General features: G+C 44.4%; 1 protein-coding gene across 1 annotated transcript in view; it reads left to right on the top strand.

The window, feature by feature from the left end:
- The window catches only part of LOC142259452 (uncharacterized), a 583,478-nt gene extending 571,898 nt beyond the window's left edge, over window positions 1-11,580 (top strand). Inside the window, exon 20 of the mRNA XM_075331872.1 lies at window positions 8,509-11,580. Coding sequence (XP_075187987.1) covers window positions 8,509-10,613 — 2,105 coding nt within the window. The 3' untranslated portion in view covers window positions 10,614-11,580. The remainder of the gene's footprint in view (window positions 1-8,508) is intronic.
- The last annotated feature ends 3,710 nt before the right edge of the window (window positions 11,581-15,290 follow it).

Genomic DNA, 15,290 nt, shown 5'->3' with positions numbered 1-15,290 from the left:
CCACCACTGGTGATGGCACCTCCCTCCCCTTCTTTCTAAAATTTCTACCCAATGGTTGTCCTCAATACGTCCTATAGCTCGTTCCCATTTTTCTTTTGCGTTTACTGGAAAGTTCCGGTGCACCAAATATAATAGATCCCAATATAGACGAGAGATCACTCCTGCTGAACCTCTAGAGGTTGCTATGTGTTGCATGACTTTGTTCTGCTCCAATGCTCTGCCCGTAATAGAGGTTTTTGCTTGATAGGCATGTCTCAGTTGCAAGTACTTATAAAACTCTGAATTCTGGATCCCAAACTCTGCTTGCAACTGAGGGAAGCCTCTGAGTTGGCCCTCCTCCACAATATGAGTGAATCTATTTATCCCTCTCAAAGCCCAGCTCCCAAACCCCTCTAAACGATGCAAGTTAGGTAACCATGGAGTTCTCCATATAGAGGTGTATTGTGAAATTCCCTGAATGTCTTGTAGTTTTTTAGTTTTATCCCAAAGTTTTTGGATTAGTAATACGGTTGGGCAACTATTAGCAGCAGCTCAGAAGCCTCCTGCCTACTAGAACGTCGTATAGACTAGTGGAGTGAAAATATTGTTGTAGAATTATATACTGTGCCCCCCCCCCTCCAGGGTCCTCCCATCCCCTAATGTGCTGAAGCTGAGCCACCAGATAGTAAACTCATGGATTGGGTACCGCCAGACCTCCACTACTTTTATCCCTCTGCAGGGTCTCGAGCCTAATGCGCGGCATCTTTCCGCTCCAGATCAATTCACGGAATAATGCATTTACCTTATGGAAAAATATTTGTGGAATCCATTGTGGAGAGTTGTGTAGCTTGTATAGTAGTTGGGGCTTCCAGATCATTTTGATCAAGTTAGTGAGGCCAACTGCTGAGAAGGGCAGGCGAGACCAGACTTCCTTCTTATTCTTACATTTCGACAGAATAGGGGTTAGGTTGAGATTCTCAATCCTCAACACGAGTGGTGACTATTATCCCCAAATATTTAAACTGGGCAACAACCTGTAGGCCCGAGTGTACATAGTTAAGTGAGTTTGTGGTTCCATCCACCGGAAGTAATACAGACTTTTCCCAGTTAATTGATAGACCTGAGTACTTCCCAAATTCTTGTATAACCCCCATTGCTCTTGGCAGTCATGATGTTGCATTGGCCAGAAAAAGGAGTGTGTCATCTGCATACAACGCTATTTTTTCCTCCTGACCACCCCTCCTGAGCCCTGTTATGTCTGGATTGGATCTAACCATTGCCGCCATAGGCTCAACGGCCAGAGCAAATGGTAAGGGGGATAGCGGGCATCCCTGGCGGGTGCCCCTACCTAGGTGGAAAGGAGAGGTAAGGCATCCATTAACTTTGATCCTAGCAGTAGGGTTATTATATAGAAGTCTTACCCAGGAAATAAAGTCCCTCCCAAGTCCAAATCTGTCAAGTACTGCCCAGAGAAACTCCCACTCAATAGAGTCGAAAGCCTTAGCGGCGTCTAGGGAGCAAATTACTCTATCCTCTGAGTTATCAACTGGCAATTGTAGGTTGAGGTGTAACCGTCGTATATTCACTGCCGTTGATCTGGAAGGCATGAACCCCAACTGGTCCGAATGGATTAGTGAAAGTATAACCTTATTAAGTCTGGAAGCTAGTACTTTAGCTATTATTTTGATATCTGTAGGTAACAGAAAGATAGGTCTATAAGAGTCAGGGATGAGGGGGTCCTTGCCAGGTTTAGGTATGACAACTATCACTGCTTCTCGCATCGACTGGGGCAAGGAGCCAATTTTGGCTGCTTGCTGGAAGGTCGACAGCAGCTTGGGGAGCAGGATGTCTCCAAACTTTTTGTAAATCTCTGTGGGGATCCCATCTGAACCCGGTGACTTATTATTGGGCATGGAGGATACCGCTAAATGCAACTCTTCCAGTGTGAGTGGACTGTTTAGGTATACCCTGTCCTCATCTGAAAGTGAGGGCAAGGGGATGTCTTTCAGGTAAGAAGCTATCTGTTCCCTATCATATTGCAGTTTAGTACTGTAAAGTTGTTCGTAGAATTCAGAGAAGGTAGCCAAAATTTGGTCAGGTTGATTGACTATGGTCCCGGTTTTATCCCTTAGCGCCCCCACAAATGTGTTCCCCCTTTGTGCTTTAGCAATCACCGCTAATAAATGACCCGCTTTTTCACCCTCTTCAAAGAATCTCTGTTGTGAAAAAAGTCTTTTGTTAGTGGCCCGTTCCTTAATGTGAGAATCATATGCTTCTTGTGCTTCCCTCCATTCCAGTAAGTCCTGTGTATCCCCTGACAGAATGTACTTCTGTTCTGTTGTCTGGACCCGTTCTTTAAGAAAAATGTCAAATTGTGCCGACTTAATTTTAGATCTACTGACCCCCCTGTATCAGTGACCCCCTCAGACAGGCCTTCATGGCATCCCAAACAGTGTTAAGCGACATCTCCCCAGTACAGTTGTCCTGAAAATAGTATTCAAGGGCTAGTTCAACCGGGCCCACATCTATAATCTGTAGCCAAAAAGGATTGAAGGACCACAAGCTACGGGTATGATCAAGCCCGGGTAAAATATTAAGTCGTTTCAGCAGTGGGGAATGGTCTGATAAACCTCTAGGAAGGTATTCTGTGTTTTCCACCATTGGCAGTATACCCTCCGAGCCCAAGATCAGGTCTATTCTGGACAGAGTGTTGTGTGTTTTGGAATAGCACGAAAATCGCTTGATTCCAGGGTTTCTGATTCGCCACAGATCTGAAAGTGCCAGTTCAGCCACCGTGTGCCCAAATTTGGAGTTAGGATAGTGTTTTAAGTGAGTACCCGCATTGTGTTTGTCCCAATATGGGTGAATGATGTTGTTGAAATCCCCCGTGCACACCACCTGTACATTGGGGGTCTTGCTAATCATTTCCGCAATTTTGTTCATAACAGTATTATTATATGGAGGCGGTATATAAACTGTTATCAGAAGGAGCTCCTTGTTAAATATTTTACAGTGCACGTAAATTAATCTACCTTCCTGATCTACTGTGGATGAAATGATCTCAAATGGGATTGCTCTGTGGACTAAGATACTGACACCCCTGGAATGAGCTGTGTAGGTTGAGTGGAAACAATGGCCCACCCATGAGCGATTCATGTATGCTATTTTGTCGCCCTCCAAATGTGTCTCCTGTAGGCAGATGATTGCTGGAAAGTGGGATTTGACCTGTTCCATTACTGCTACCCTTTTTGTGGGGTCCCCCAAGCCACGGACATTCCAAGAAAGAATGTTAATCCTACCCGCCATCCTGGTGGTATGCATATGTAGTGCAGGCAGTCACACCCGGCAAAGAGTTCCACCCCTCCTCCACCTTCCTGAACCACATGAGAACCATTAGCAGACATAAATATAAAAGCATCATTAAAGCTGCAGAAACATTTCCCCCCCCTCCATCCTCTCCCCCTCCATCCTCTCCCCCTCCCCCCGCATCTAACAGTTGTCCCACAACATAAACGTTGAAACTGAGGCACCAGTCCCTCCTGAAGCCGAAACAAGAGAGACAAAATTCCCGCATTCCAAAATGGTTTAAAGCAAGAAAAAAAAAATTAAAATAAAACCTGAGAACAATGAAGGGAAGTGAGAAAAACAAAAACCGTCTCTGGAAGTGAAAAAGGGAAAGAAAAAGGAAACCCAAACTCCTCTTCCAGGGAGTTCTGCTGGAACCAATCAATGGGTATCATAATAATTTTATCCACTGGGCCAATCCTATGTAATCGCAGCAGAAAGTCGAGTATTCATCATCCATAAGGTCCTTAAAGGGTTACATATCAACATTGTGGATTTTGCCTGAGCCGTTGCTCATTCATATCGAGCCACCTGAGAGCATCTTTAGGATTTTCAAAAAAGAATGTCTCTTGCAGTGCAGCCACCCTGAGCTTCGCTGGGTACAGCATGCAGTACGAGACTTGTGCATTTCTCAGGCGGCGTTTCACATCTGTGAATTGAGCTCTTCTTTTTGAAATTTCAACTGAATAATCAGGAAAGAAGGATATTTTGTGGCCGTCCACCGTTATAGAGCCTTTGTTTCTAGCCGCTCTTAGGATCGCATCCTGGTCTCTATAATGTAGTAGTTTCACCAGGACATGTCTTGGAGGAGCTCCCGGAGGCAGGGGTCTGGTGGGCACTCTGTGGGCTCTCTCCACAGCATACAGGGGGGATAGGACCTCTGCGCCAAATACTTTCTGCAGCCATCTCTCAAAGAATTCTGACGGATTTGTGCCCTTCGTTTTCTCTGGAACCCCTATCAGCCGCACATTGTTTCTCCTCAATCTATTTTCTAAATCATCTGTCTTGTTAAGTAGAAATGCCAGTTGCTGATCATGCCTGTGGGAGTCACGGGTAACCTGGGACATTTTGTCCTCTAAGTCACTGATTCTCTCCTCTGACGGCGTCATGCGGTCATTCACTTTTTGGAGGCTCTGTTTTACACTTGATAGCTCCCAGATGGGCCAAATCATGGATGAGTTAAGTGATGTCATCATGGAGCCATTTTGAGCTATAGCTGCAAGCACATCTTTCAGAGTGGGCTCAGCACCCTGCAGAGTTGTGGCAGGCTCAGGGGGACATTTATTATGCATAGATGTAGGGAGCTCCAGCTTGTTTTGCAAGTCTTGCTGTGATAATGATGAGTCTGCATTATTTTCTCGTCCCTCCTCCACTGCATTGTGAGGGCTGTGCTGCCTGGAGCTCCCCAGTTTAACTACTTCATCCCTGGGCTCACAGAATCTGCATCGTCGGCTCCCAGGGATGAGCTGTACTAGCGTCTATTAGACGCCAATACAAGCCCTGACCTGGCGACGTCAGCATGTGTGATTAGGTCAGCTGATCATGCTGCCGACGTCACTCCTCGGCTCCAAAAAGGCGCGCACGGAGGTTTTAGAAAGTGCGCCAATGGAGCTGAATACACCAAAGATTGATTGTAATTAGGGGAAGGGCAGAGGGAGTGTGTATGTGGGGCAAACAGGGGCCATTTGAGAACCCAGAATGGTGAGCAAGGGGGTGATAAGTGCACACACAGTATGGGGACTGAAAGGAGGGGTAGTATAAGGAGCCATGGGTTAAATTTAAAGACACAGTATGGAGAGCATGAGGGTAGGATGGGTGCAGATACAGTATGAAAAGTGAGGGGGTATGTGTGCGGACACAGTATGAGGGGGATGGGTGTTGACACAGTATGAAAGTGAGGGCAGATGAGTGTGGATCTAGTTTGGGAAGCAAGTAGGTGATGAATACGGAGGTCGTTATGAGACTGTATAAGATGGTACATAATAAAAACTGGGTAGGGTGAGGGTCAAATGGATGCAGACACGACTGGGTAGTGTGGGTGGGAGCGGTTTGTAGAATACACTTAATTGGGGGTAGTGTGAGGCCACAGCAAGGAGGGGATAGTATGGTGAGAAGGGGGATGTGATGAGAGGGAACAGTATAGAGACTGGTCAGTATACGGGGACACAGTGTAGCGGACAATGTGAAGACAGGGCCCAGTATTGAAAGGAGAGGGCAGTGTAGAGGGCATATACCATAAGAGGGACTGTGTACATCATGTTTTGTGCAAGGAACACAGTGTGGGGCCATTATTTATTCAGGAGCGCAGTGTAGAGCAGATATTTTAATTCAGGGACATGACACTCATCATGTCGGGATGTGCTGCAGAAAAGTGGAGAAAATGGAAGTCTGCAGAGATGAGCTGTAGACATGAAAAGTCATCATGGCATCTGGACAAGATAAAGAAAAGAAAAAGAATGACTCTTCAGAGACAATGGCCTCTATAAGGTACCTGGATGTAAATGTTTATTTGTGATACTGACCAATTCTCATCTCTACTGTGGTTCTTGTATGGTCTGATAATGACTGATAACTACAACTTCCAGTTTCTTCTTACCATTGTTAATGACATACTGGACGTTCTAGGTTCATGCGATAAATATATATATAGGGCTGACCTGGACCTTGTCCTACACGTTTCAACCTATTCGGTCTTAATCATGGAGTCAATGATTCCATGATTAAGACCGAATAGATTGAAACGCGTAGGACAAGGTCCATACCGGCGTCCCTCACTGTGTGCCCCAATGCCCTCGTGTGTGATATTCTGGTTTTAATGGACTAAATAAACGTCTTCAGTTTTAATACACCTCTCCGTCTCTCCGATGCTGGAAATCTTTTTTCTCTATACAGTAACTCAATATGTCCCTCTATGTGACTGCATACTTCTGAATTCTCACTGCGTGCACACTGCTCGCTGTCAGTAGACGTGCATCTCAAACATGGACAAGCTCTTTAATTATAATGTTAAGCTCTCTAGCATGCCCAATCCTAACAACGTGTAATTTACTCACTGTCAGGATTCGGCTTGCTAGTTGCAGCAGCCATCACATAGCCTCTCCACTCATATGTGATTTTCATATTTACGGTCATCTGACTATTAGCTTTTCGTCTTGACGCTCTCTTTTTCACTGAACATTGGAAGAACTAGAAAGAGAAGATCATCATCACATGACTCTTAGTATGAAAATCGCATATGAATGATTGGTCACATTATGACTATTCAGACCTTTTTGGGGGAGGGAGTGGACTGCAAAAGTGTAGTTTTTCCAGAGTGAACAGTGAGACTGTGGAAAGTTTAAGGAGTGGAGGCGGAGCTGGGCAGAGTCGAGGCTAGGGTGGAGCCTGGGCAGAATCTCAAATGGGCCCGAAAATGTTGCCAGTATGGGGCCCTGAAATTCCTGGTGGCGACCCTGGTTGTACCTGCTAGCACAACTTGCTACAGTGAGTGCTGCAGACAATATTTTGATTGCTGTGCTCAGCCGATTCACACATGAAGGGATGTTCTGTGTCCTTTTCTTTTTATAGAGTATTTAGACACTCAGATTTATGGCATCGAAAAGTATAATCCCTCATATTATTATTATTATTATTATTATTTATTATTATAGCGCCATTTATTCCATGGCGCTTTACAAGTGAAAGAGGGTATACGTACAACAATCATTAACAGTACAAGACAGACTGGTATAGGAGGAGAGAGGACCCTGCCCGCGAGGGCTCACAGTCTACAGGGAATGGGTGATGGTACAATAGGTGAGGACAGAGCTGGTTGCGCAGTGGTCTACTGGGCTGAGGGCTATTGTAGGTTGTAGGCTTGTTGGAAGAGGTGGGTCTTGAGGTTCCTCTTGAAGCTTTCCACGGTAGGGGAGAGTCTGATGTGCTGAGGTAGAGCGTTCCAGAGTATGGGGGATGCACGGGAGAAATCTTGTACACGATTGTGGGAAGAGGAAATAAGAGAGGAGCAGAGAAGGAGATCTTGTGAGGATCTAAGGTTGCGTGCAGGTAGGTACTGGGAGACTAGGTCACAGATGTAGGGAGGAGACAGGTTGTGCATGGCTTTGTATGTCATGGTTAATGTTTTGAACTGGAGTCGTTGGGCGATGGGAAGCCAGTGAAGGGATTGGCAGAGTGGCGAGGCTGGGGAGTAGCGAGGGGAGAGGTGGATTAAGCGGGCTGCAGAGTTTAGGATAGATTGGAGGGGTGCAAGAGTGTTGGAAGGGAGGCCAGAGAGCAGGAGGTTGCAGTAGTCGAGGCGGGAGATGATGAGGGCATGCACTAATGTTTTTGAAGATTCTTGGTTAAGAAAAGCACGGATCCGGGAGATATTTTTGAGTTGTAATCGGCATGAGTTGAAGAGGGCTTGGATGTGTGGCTTGAAGGATAGAGCAGAGTCGAGGGTTACTCCAAGGCAACGAGCTTGTGAGACTGGGGTGAGTGAGCAACCATCAAGTTTGATGGAAAGGCTTGTTGGAGGAGGTGAGTGAGGAGGAGGAAAGACAATAAACTCTGTTTTGTCCATGTTAAGTTTTAGGAATCGTGCAGAGAAGAAGGATGAAATAGCAGACAAACATTGTGGTATTTTGGTTAGTAGAGAGGTAATGTCAGGTCCAGAGAGGTAGATCTGTGTGTCATCGGCATAGAGATGATACTGGAAGCCGTGGGACTCTATGAGCTGTCCCAAGCCGAAGGTATAGATGGAGAACAGCAGGGGTCCAAGAACTGAGCCTTGAGGGACACCGACAGATAGGGGGCGAGCTGAGGAAGTGGTGTGAGAATGGGAGACGCTGAAAGTTCGGTCGGTTAGCTATGAGGAGATCCAAGATAGGGCCAAGTCTGTGATGCCCAGAGATGAGAGAATCTGTAGTAGGAGGGAATGGTCTACTGTGTATCATATGTCGCCATATATAAGGCAGAAATGTGTGCTTGTGTTGCCTGGTATTGCATTCTGGATATAACTAATATTAACTAATTTTCCAAGTTATTCATTTTTGGAATTGTAGAAGAGTCGTTTTGGTAATAAGATCATCACTATCTGGGCAGCACAACGATACTGCAGTCAGGGGCCTGAGAATTACGAGTGAAAACCAAGTTTTAAGGTTATAGTGTTTAACATGAACAAAATCTGTTTTATTCTTTTGACAGAAGATTTTGGCATTATACAAAATAGAGATGAAGAGCAAGTCATTATCCCAGATAAACCCTCAGCTCTTCACACCCAAGATCTGTCTGCTGATGCTTCTCAACAATCTCCTGATTCACCGCAAAATAAAAGCCGCAAGAGAGGGGATCCACAACAAAGAACTCACACAGAGGAAAAGCCATATTCATGTTCAGAATGTGCAAAATGTTTTATTAAGAAATTACATCTTGTTGTACATCTAAAAACTCACACGGGGGAGAAGCCATTTTCATGTTCAGAATGTGAGAAGTGGTATACTCGGAAATCATACCTTGATGACCATATAAAAAGTCACACAGGGGAGAAGCCATTTTCATGTTCAGAATGTGGGAAAAGTTTTATTAAGAAATCACAGCTTGATGGCCATATAAAAACTCACACAGGAGAGAAGCCATTTTTATGTACAGAATGTGGGAAATGCTTTATTTGGAAATCACAGCTTGATATGCATATAAAAACTCACACGGGGGAGAAGCCATTTTCATGTTCAGAATGTGAGAAATGTTTTACTCGGAAATCACACCTTGATGACCATATAAAAAGTCACACAGGCGAGAAGCCATTTTCATGTTCAGAATGTGGGAAATATTTTATTAAGAAATCACAGCTTGATGGGCATATAAAAACTCACACGGGGGAGAAATCATTTTCATGTTCAGAATGTGGGAAAGGTTTTATTTGGAAATCACAGCTTGATGTGCATATAAAAACTCACACGGGAGAGAAGCCATTTTCATGTTCAGATTGTGGGAAATGTTTTATTAAGAAATCAAATCTTGATATCCATATAAAAACTCACAAGGGGGAGAAGCCATTTTCATGTTCAGAATGTGAGAAATGTTTTACTCGGAAATCATACCTTGATGACCATATAAAAAGTCATACAGGGGATATGCCATTTTCATGTTCATATTGTGGGAAATGTTTTATTAAGAAATCACAGCTTAATGTGCATATAAAAACTCACACGGGGGAGAAACCATTTTCTTGTTCAGATTGTGGGAAAGGTTTTCTTTGGAAATCACAGCTTGATATTCATATAAAAACTCACACAGGGGAGAAGCCATTTTCATGTTCAGATTGTGGGAAATGTTTTATTAAGAAATCACAGCTTGATGTGCATATAAAAACTCACACGGGGGAGAAACCATTTTCTTGTTCAGATTGTGGGAAAGGTTTTATTTGGAAATCACAGCTTGCTATGCATATAAAAACTCACACGGGGGAGAAGCCATTTTCATGTTCAGATTGCGGGAAATGTTATATTACGAAATCACAGCTTGATGTGCATATAAAAACTCACATGGGGGAGAAACCATTTTCTTGTTTAGATTGTGGGAAAGGTTTTATTTGGAAATCACAGCTTGATATGCATATAAAAACTCACACGGGGGAGAAGCCATTTTCATGTTCAGATTGTGGGAAATGTTATATTACGAAATCACAGCTTGATGTGCATCTAAAAACTCACATGGGGGAGAAGCCATTTTCATGCTCAGAGTGTGGGAAAGGTTTTATTTGGAAATCACAGCTTGATGTGCATCTAAAAACTCACACGGGGGAGAAGCCATTTTCATGTTCAGATTGTGGGAAATGTTTTATTAAGAAATCAAAGCTTGATATGCATCTAAAAACTCACAAGGGGGAGAAGCCATTTTCATGTTCAGATTGTATGAAAGGTTTTATTTGGAAATCAGACCTTGATAGGCATATAAAAACTCACACAGGGGAGAAGCCTTTTTCATGTTCAGAATGTGGGAAATGTTTTATTCGGAAATCACACCTTGATGACCATAAAAAAACTCACACGGGGGAGAAGCCATTTTCATGTTCAGAATGTGGGAAATGTTTTGTTTGGAAATCAGAACTTGATAGGCATATAAAAACTCACACAGGGGAGAAGCCATTTTCATGTTCAGAATGTTCGAAATGTTTTATTCGGAAATCAAACCTTGATGTTCATATAAAAACTCACATGGGGGAGAAGCCATTTTCTTGTTCAGAATGTGGGAAATGTTTTATTCACAAATACGCTCTTCTTAGACACATGAGAATTCACTCAAGGTAGAAGACATTTTTATGGGGGCGTGGCTTAGCAATGGCCGCATGAGGAAGCAGGCTTCCAGAGCTCTGTGGACTCAGGCAATTATTCCCACGTTTAGCCATCTCTGACTGCAGCAACAATGTCCAGGACGAAGAGGACAGAAGGCAGCATAACCCCAGCTGCTGCATCGCGCGGAGGGAGCGGTGGATCGGAGCTGGCGCAGCTCTTCTCTAAGGCAGGGGCCTCGAAGCACAGACCGACAGCTATGGCATCTCAGACGAAGGAGCAGGTGTGCGCTGCTGCACAGCACTGCGAGGAGAAGCAGGGGACACGGGCCCTCGGAGGTGAGCCCTTATGCCATCCAGGGAAACCCAGGGGGGGCAGGCGTCTGATAATGATACTTACCGGGTCGGAGCTGCACAGGTGGTGACTGGAAACAAGGCAAGACCCACTTCATCAATTGCGGCCTCACATAGTGACTCAGTAATGGCGCCGAAGACACAGAGGATGCCAAGAGGGTTGACTGCCGCTGCTGCTTCTACAGATATGGGGGAAGTGTCTCCAGGGCCAGTAGAATATTCCACATTATATAATGTACCAGCAAATCCCTGCCTGCAACGTTCTTAGCCACTAAGTGATACATTACATGAGGACTGCGTGATGGGGGAACAGTATCACACTCTGGCTCTGAACATGACAGCAGGTAATTTCTAGGGATTCTCCTTTTACAGCCCCTGCCTTTTTACTTTGCAGTCTTAATAGTTCAGCAATATTGGCAGTGATGTTTGGACTGATGGAGGTATGTGGCTTTTTGTTGAGGAGATTTAAGCAATTTTAATCATATATTTTCTCCCTACTGCCTAAAGATATTTATTTAGGTCATGAGTGTGACCTGTTCCTTTGTCATATGTTTTTATGGTTTCAACATATCTTTTGTGTAGTTGTTTTTAAATTGAATTCTGGTGCTATCAATAAAAATGTAATTTATATATTTATTGTTGTTTGTTTTCTGGGACATTTTTTGGGGTTAATCTGGCTTGGCCTGTCAGTCTTGTTTAATCCTTCTGCTGCCTGAGTCTCTATCAGTGCTACAGAGCATCAGGGCATTGATTCAGACCCTGCCATCTAAGAACGACCTGGAGAGAATGGCCCAAAAACTTGAAGCCTCTCAGGAAAGGTCCCTGGCAGTTATTAAAGGGGACTTAGGGCTACTTTGCACACACAGATAAATCTTTGGCAGATCTGTGGTTGCAGTGAAATTGTGGACATATTATTCCATTTGTACACAGCCACAAACCTGGCACTGATTGTCCACAATTTCACTGCAACCACAGATCTGCCGCAGATTTATCTCTGTGTGCAAAGTACCCCTTAGGCTCTCTGGCTGAGAGGGCTTCAGCTAATGAAGAGGCTCTGTTTGCCATTTCAGACAGGGTGCCTGCACCGGAAACTAAATTATTCACGGTGCAGTCTCATATACAGGTCCTGACACTCCTAATGGATGATCAGGAGAATAGGGGGAGACGGAACAATATTTGCCTTAAAGGCATCCCAGAGCAAATCCAAACTGAAGACCTACTGCAATTTGTGAGGTCCATTTTCAATACCATCACGCAGAAACCCCCAGACTTCACCTACATTGTGGATCGAGTTCATAGAGTGGCATGGTCCGGATTCTCAGATACTGCAACAGCACGTGATGTCTTATATGGGCCACATTATTTTATGGATAAGGATGACATTTTACGTCAGGAATGGTTGCACAGAGCAGTGTCTATTGAGGGGGCTGAAATAAGACTGTTCCCCGATGTATAAAGCCGTACGCTATATAAGCGGAGACAGCTACATTCCCTACTACTCAAAATTAAAGAGCCTCCTGATGAAAGGTTTTTCTTGAAACGTGCGTCGAGGTTCTGGGGGGTTCTCTGACCTTATACTAAGTGAGTATGGCACAGTAATTTATGCATTTAATTCGCATTTCTGGACATTCTGTTGTTTCAGGTACTGGACTAGCGCGCAGTTGAGGGCCCCTCAGAGAAACAAGGAAAATATTAAGCTGGCTCCCTCCCGCTGTAATCTGGATGGACACTGCTCATTGCCTTATGATAATAAACTACCGGATGAACAGTTAGACCCATGAGCATCTTTCCTTCCAGTCTTAATTGTGGGAGTGATGGACACATTGTTCTTGGGCATTAAATCTTATTTACTATTGGATCAGTGACTTATGGTTCCATAGTCGTTTTAGTGATCTGGCCCTGGACAGCTAAAATCCTGCCTTAGGGGTTATTATATTTTATTGGGTGGCATGAGTCCCATTTTACTGAATATTTTTCGTTACAAAAGGGTTTGCCCGCTATGTCCTGGTTTTTGTTTGTGAGCTAATTCTGCTCTACTTTTAGAGAAGTTACTGCCTCCTTCTCTTGCCCGTCAGGGAGAAGGAAAAACGGTTAAAAAGTTATAAAGCTTCAAAAATCTGGGATTCCACCCTATTGTTATCCTCGTCCTCAGTGACCCCATGTGTGCCTTTAGGTGGTGTCTCCTAGTCTCTCTGGGTCCGAACTGTGCTTGTTTCTCTTGTACTCTTTTCTTGCTTTTTTCTTTTCTTCTCTATATTTCTTTGACAATAGGTCTAAAACTTTCCTTTTGAAGGTCTTTTTATACACTTTATCTTGACTAACTCCTTGCTCCCTTCTCCCTTATTCGACTCTAGTCTCATCCTTTCTACTCCCCTCCTTCTACTTCCACCCCCCTTTTTTTTATCCCTCTTTCTTTCTCTCTAGGTGGGGTGGTGGGTACTGGGCCTTCCCTCCCATCCTGACAGTATATCGCAACAGGTGCAGAAGAAGTTGCAGCTCAGATCCTTGAGATCCTTGAATGTCAAGGGCCTCATTAGCGCTTGTAAGAGATCTATCATGTTTCAATATTTGAAAACTAGTCACATACAGATGGTTTTCCTTCAGGAGACTCACATGTGCATGAACAAGCCATTTAGACTAGCTAGCCCATTTTTTCTGCATGCCTACCATAGTCTCTCACCTGATATGAAATCATGTGGCACTAGTATTTTGTTCTCGCGAGAGATCCCTTGGGAATTTACTGAGTCCTATCATGATAACCAGGGCCGAATGTTACTAGTTATGGGAATAGTTGCTGCACAGCCCTACTTCTTTGCCTTGCTATATTTACTGAATACAAGCCATATTTCAGCATTAACACACTTCTTGGAACGTGTGGACGAATTTGCAGAGGGGACCCTGTTGCTGGGGGGGAGACTTGAATATGGCCCTCGAGCCACTAATGGACACCTCGACTGGCCATTCAGCCCTGTCAAGTGCGGCTCTACGTAAACTTAAAAGGGTCTTACACGAATATCAACTGCTAGATACTTGGCGTATTCTACACCCCAATGACAAAGATTTTTTATTCTACTCTACGGTCCATGACTCGAGGTTAGATTATTTTTTCATTAGGCATGCAGACCTCAACAAAATGCAGACGTCAGGGATCGACGTTATTACTTTTTCTGACGACACACTGGTAACGATCTCCATTATTTTTTCCTCCCCACTACCTAGAGAATGGCAATGGAAACTTTGCCCTGCTAGATGACACAGTGACGCAGGACGAGATCTCACGGGCCCTAACCAAATACTTTGACTTAAAGAAGTGTTTCACACATATTTATTATTGGCCACAAGGATATTATGTTGAGAAACAAGGTTTCTCTCAAATACTTTGTGTTGCCAATAGTGCCTGTGAGCGGAGCTATTGCAGGCCGCAATTCCCCATCGCCTGATCCCCGGGCTCCGTGACCTCGGGGACACAAACAAACTTCCACCTAGGATGCAGCTTTTGATGGTCTCTTATTGAATCCACCTGCCTAGCATCGGGATCTGTCCGACATACTCTCTCAATGTCCTATTTCCTGTTGGTCTTGCCCCCGGATCAGCCACCTCCCCCCTACATTCTGCCATGGGAAAGAGATTTAGGAATAACCTTCTCACTGGAGAAGTGAGCCAACACATTTTGTCTAGCCCATAAGATGTCCTTTAGCTCGATATTACAGGAGGTGAATTACAAACTTCTCTCACGCTGGTATAGAGTCCCCTCTCGTTTACACAGAATGTTTTCAGTGGATCTAAAGTGTTGGCGGTTTAGCGGCACAGGGGTACTTTCCTACACATCTTTTGGGAGTTTGTGTGTTGCTGCCCTTCTGGACAGGAGTGAGTCAGATTATCCGCAAAATAACAGGGTATGCAGGAGAAATGTGGCCGGCATTATACCTACTGCAGCACAGCGAAATGTCGACTTCTGCATATAAAGGTTCGCTCTTGAAATTTCTAATTATGGTGGCTCACTTGTGTGTGCCTATAAACTGGAGGAAAGTCACCTGTCTCTACATGTTACTGTGGATTGAGAGGGTTAACAGCCGCTTCACTTTCCCCCATGATAAAGCGGCAAGCGATGCGTTGAAAGCCGCGAAACGTGCGTCGGGCCCTCTGCCACCGGACCCAGGTAAAATGTCTCTCCTTATGGGCAACTTTGCCATGCTTCTGCCTGACACCTGATTTTCATTTAAATGTATTTACTTATCCCGGGCATTATATCTTCTCGCCCTGTGAACCATCACAATAATACCAACTGAGCATTCTACCCTGTGTTAGTTGCTCACAAGGTATACCCCCGTTACTATCTTCT

This window comes from Anomaloglossus baeobatrachus, chromosome 1, assembly GCF_048569485.1.
Source record: "Anomaloglossus baeobatrachus isolate aAnoBae1 chromosome 1, aAnoBae1.hap1, whole genome shotgun sequence".
In the NCBI taxonomy this organism is placed as follows: domain Eukaryota; kingdom Metazoa; phylum Chordata; class Amphibia; order Anura; family Aromobatidae; genus Anomaloglossus; species Anomaloglossus baeobatrachus.
This window is presented reverse-complemented; position numbering and strand designations above follow the sequence as displayed.